The sequence below is a fragment of the Tupaia chinensis genome, unplaced genomic scaffold (assembly GCF_000334495.1).
Source record: "Tupaia chinensis unplaced genomic scaffold, TupChi_1.0 Scaffold000097_1, whole genome shotgun sequence".
NCBI lineage: Eukaryota > Metazoa > Chordata > Mammalia > Scandentia > Tupaiidae > Tupaia > Tupaia belangeri.
Genome location: NW_006159559.1, coordinates 8,683,670 through 8,687,672, shown reverse-complemented (window position 1 = coordinate 8,687,672; position 4,003 = coordinate 8,683,670). Strand labels below are relative to the sequence as shown.

The 4,003-nt window shown below is 40.0% G+C and overlaps 1 protein-coding gene across 7 annotated transcripts in view; it reads left to right on the top strand.

Annotated features, from left to right (window-relative positions):
* The window catches only part of SYNCRIP (synaptotagmin binding cytoplasmic RNA interacting protein), a 40,785-nt gene that overhangs the window by 3,760 nt on the left and 33,022 nt on the right, over positions 1 to 4,003 (top strand). For 2 of the 7 annotated variants that reach the window (XM_027769914.1, XM_027769912.1), the window contains exons 4-5: positions 549 to 643; positions 779 to 886. The exons of the other annotated variants lie outside the window; for them this stretch is intronic. In XM_027769914.1, the coding sequence (XP_027625715.1) occupies positions 549 to 643; positions 779 to 886 (203 nt within the window). The remainder of the gene's footprint in view (positions 1 to 548; positions 644 to 778; positions 887 to 4,003) is intronic. 7 annotated transcript variants of the gene reach the window in all.

Here is a 4,003-nt window from a genome sequence, read left to right as displayed (position 1 = left end):
TTTTTTTTTTAATTGCCAGAGGGCCGGTACACTTACTCTAGTCAGAGAGAGACAGAGACAGGGAGGAAGCACCTAATGGGCCATGGTCACAGTGTGATCCCTTCTCCTCCAGTTCCCCGTCCTGTTGCCACTTGGGCCACACACGTGTGCCCAGCATGTTTTCCAAGCTGCCGGGGCAGGAACTCAAACTTGGGTCCAGCATGTGGGATGCCGTTCCCTTAACCACTAGGCTATGGGTCTGGCCCTCTATTTTTTATTAGTAAGTAAATATATGAAATGAAGGAAGGTGAGTTTTTTCTGATCTAAGGAAAGTGAAATTGACTCCATGCCAAAGCCTTCAAGTAAACTGTTATTTAGAACATGGTGAATCACCTAGTCTCCTATTTTAACAAAAGCATATCCTTTTATTGTTTGAAATTTCCCCAGCATCTTAACTCTAAGGTTCATAGCCAAACTTATTTCTAGAAATACTAGGAAATTCAAAATAATCATGAATTTAACTTCTGTGCGATGATGGATTTTACGTAATACGTACTAACAGTTCATAGATGAAAGAGCTATTGAAGCTTTAAAAGAATTCAATGAAGACGGCGCATTGGCAGTTCTTCAGCAGTTTAAAGACAGTGATCTCTCTCATGTTCAGGTAATATTAACTTGACGTTAATTTCAGTGAAAAAGTAGCTTCAAAATTTCGTTATTTTTGGTATGCTCTGTTAAGTTACATTAGGCACAGATACGATAATTTTTGCTAAATATGAATGGGAAAATTTTTTTACAGAACAAAAGTGCCTTTTTATGTGGAGTCATGAAGACTTATAGGCAGAGAGAAAAACAGGGGACCAAAGTAGCGGACTCTAGTAAAGGACCAGATGAGGGAAAAATTAAGGTATGTCTTTTAAAACTCCCTTTAATTTTAAAATGAACTATTTCATAGCATTGGTAAATATTCTTGAGTGAAATGGATGTGTATATTTTTAAGATGTTGAAGTAATTTAACCTTTTCAAATTGTATCTTGAAGTTTTCCTGCCTTGAGCTGTTTCTATTTTATTTTAAAACAATTTAATATTTTCAACTTTATCTTGTTAGCCAGTTTTTTTAATTTAATTTTATTTATTCATTTAAACTTGACCATAGAGAGAGAGGAAAAAAGAGAGAGGGAAAGTGAGAAAGCAAGTCAACAGGTCCAGGACTCAAACCATGGTCAGCTATGTGGGAGTGTCCAGTGCCTTAATCACCACGCCACCTGCTGGTTCCCGCTAGCCAGTTATTGTTGTTTGACTTGGTGCTATTGGTGGTAGTCCACATAAAAGACTTAAAGAAATATACCTCTCCTTTTTTTTTTTTTTTTTGAGAATGTATTTATCATATTTCTAGATATATTTTGAAAAGCTGCAAGCCCAAGTTACAGAGAGTTGAACCACACTGGGAGGGACTCAGTTTACCTGTACTGGTGGAGAGCATACATTTAGCAGCCTTTCTTTTCTTACTTAGAAATTATTTAATTTAATTTATTTATTTTATTTTAATTTGACCAGAGAGTGAGAGAAAGTGAGAAAGCAAGCTGCCAGGTCTGGGACTCGAACCACAATTAGCCATGTGAGGGTGCAACGCCCTTATCCACCACACCACCTGCCAGCTCCTTAGCATAAGCCTTTCTTGAGTCTCAAGCCTGAGTGAGTTTAGAATTTTCATACTGCCACCTTTCTCTTCGTTTAGTATGGTTATAAAGATTAATTTTTTTTTTAAAGTTTTTTTCTTTTTTTTTTTTTTTTTTTGGGAGGGTTTTCCCCAAGGGCGGGGGGCCCACTTGCCAGACAGATAGAGACAGAAAGCGAGAAATCACCCCCCAGAGGGGATGGATGGTCACGCTGCAATCCCTTCTCCTCTCGGGATCTTGGGCACGCACGCACACGCACCCGGCGTGAGGTTTAAGCCACCGGGTCCGGGATGCGAACCACGGTCGACTACGTGGGAATCCAGCGACATAGCCATTACGCTAACTGTTGGTTCCCAGTTTTTTTCTTTCTTTTAAGAGATTGTGCTATAGGGCATGTGCTTTCACCAAAACGAAAAATCACCCCCCAGGGGCAATGACCATGCCGCTATCCCTTCTCCATTCTCCTCTCGGGATCTTGGGCATGTATGGACATGCTCTTAGTGTGAGTTTAAAGCCACGGTCCAGAACTTCTACCGCCATCAACTATGGAAGTTCAGCGACATAATCATTATGCCATCCACTAGTCCCAAATTTCTTCTTCTTTTTTTTTTTTTTACTTAATGTTTTTTGCCACAGGGCACATACAGTCACCAGAGATGGAGAGCAAAAGTGAGAAATAGCCATGTTAGAATTCTTCTCTTCTGTTTTCTTCTTAGGATTTTGGGTACACATGCCCATTACCGCCATGATTTTCAAGTTGTTAGGCCAGTCTCAAACAGGTTGGCCATGTGGGAGTCCAGGACCTTCACTACTATGCTACCTGCTGGCCCTAGGATTAGTTGATTTCTATTTTAATAACTTTTTTTAAAAAATAAGAATTATTTTATTCAACTTTATTTTGTTGAATATTAACCAGAGAGGGACAGAGAGAGCAAGAGAGGGAGGAGAGAAAGAGAGGGAAAGTGAGAGAGCAAGCTTTCAGAATCGGGACACGAACCATGGTCGTCCTTAACCAGCACATTACCTGCTGGCCCTGTAGCAGCTTTTAACAGATTGTTTAGAGTGGAAAAGTAAATGAGGAAACTAAGTATGAGAGAAGACAGCTTTTTCTTTTTTTTTTTTTCCCTTGCTTTGCTTTGTCATGGAAAAAACAAGTGACCTTAACTCAGCTAAGTTTTAGTCCTTTGTGTTGGTGAGTTCTTTTAGTTCACAGAAATTCTGTAATCATTTTAGTGTTTTGTTTTTAGATTTTTGCCATAGGGCACCTGTGTTCACTGGAGAAGGAAAGTGAGAAACCCTCCCCTCCTTATCCCTGGGTTGGGAGATGTCTGCACTGCAATCCCTTCTCCATTATCTTGGGATTTTAGTTATGTACATGACATGCCCATTGTGTCTTTCAAGCCTTCATGTCTGGGACTTGAACTACGTTCAGCCTTTGGGAATTCAAACCCCTAGCCACTGTGCCATCTGCTGTTCTCGCTCTTTAAAATTCCAGGACTCTTAAACCAAAGGTTATAGTTTTAAAAAAATTAAAGAAGAGTATAGGTGTTGAGTGGTGTTTCAGTGATATCAGAAGTGGGAAGCCTAGAATAAGGAAAAAGTTGAAATGTGGAATTAGGGCATCAGCAGATGGCTGGACTCCCATGTGGTCTACCATGGGGTAGAGTACCAGACCCAGCAGCTTAAAACTCATGCCAGGTGTATATATGTGTGTGCCCAGAATCCCAAGCAGAGAGTGGAGAAGGTATTGCGGCATGGCCATTCCCTCTGGGTGGTGATTTCTCACTTTCTGTCTCTCTGGTGAATGCATACACAACCTATAGCAAAAATCTATTCCAAAAAAGGAAAGAAATGTGGAATTAATGTTACTGTCAACTGAGTGAGTTAGAACCTAACTATAAATGCAGTTTTTTCATGAAAGTGGAGCATAGTTGTCCATGTTGTAATGGTATCAGTTCTAGTTGAATCTGTATTTGGGAGTTAGAAAAAATTAAAGCTTTATGAACGTACTTGAAGTGCAGTTTGTGTGATTTTGATCTATAGTCTTTAGAAAGGGGTGACATAAAGCTTTAATGGTACCTAAATTTCGGTAAGGAGGCCAGTAGAGACATTTAGTCTTTGCTATAGAGCATATGTGTTTGTCAGAGAGTTACAATGAATTCATTCCTGAGGGCAGAGGGGATATGGCCACTTCAAAATTTCTTTTCTTCCATTCTCTTGGGGTTTTGGACACTCACATAAATGAGCCCAGCATGTTTTTTCAAGCCACTGGGTCAGACTCAAACAAATCACGCAGTCAGCCATATAGGATCCAGCTGCCTTAACCATGATGCCACCAGCTGGTT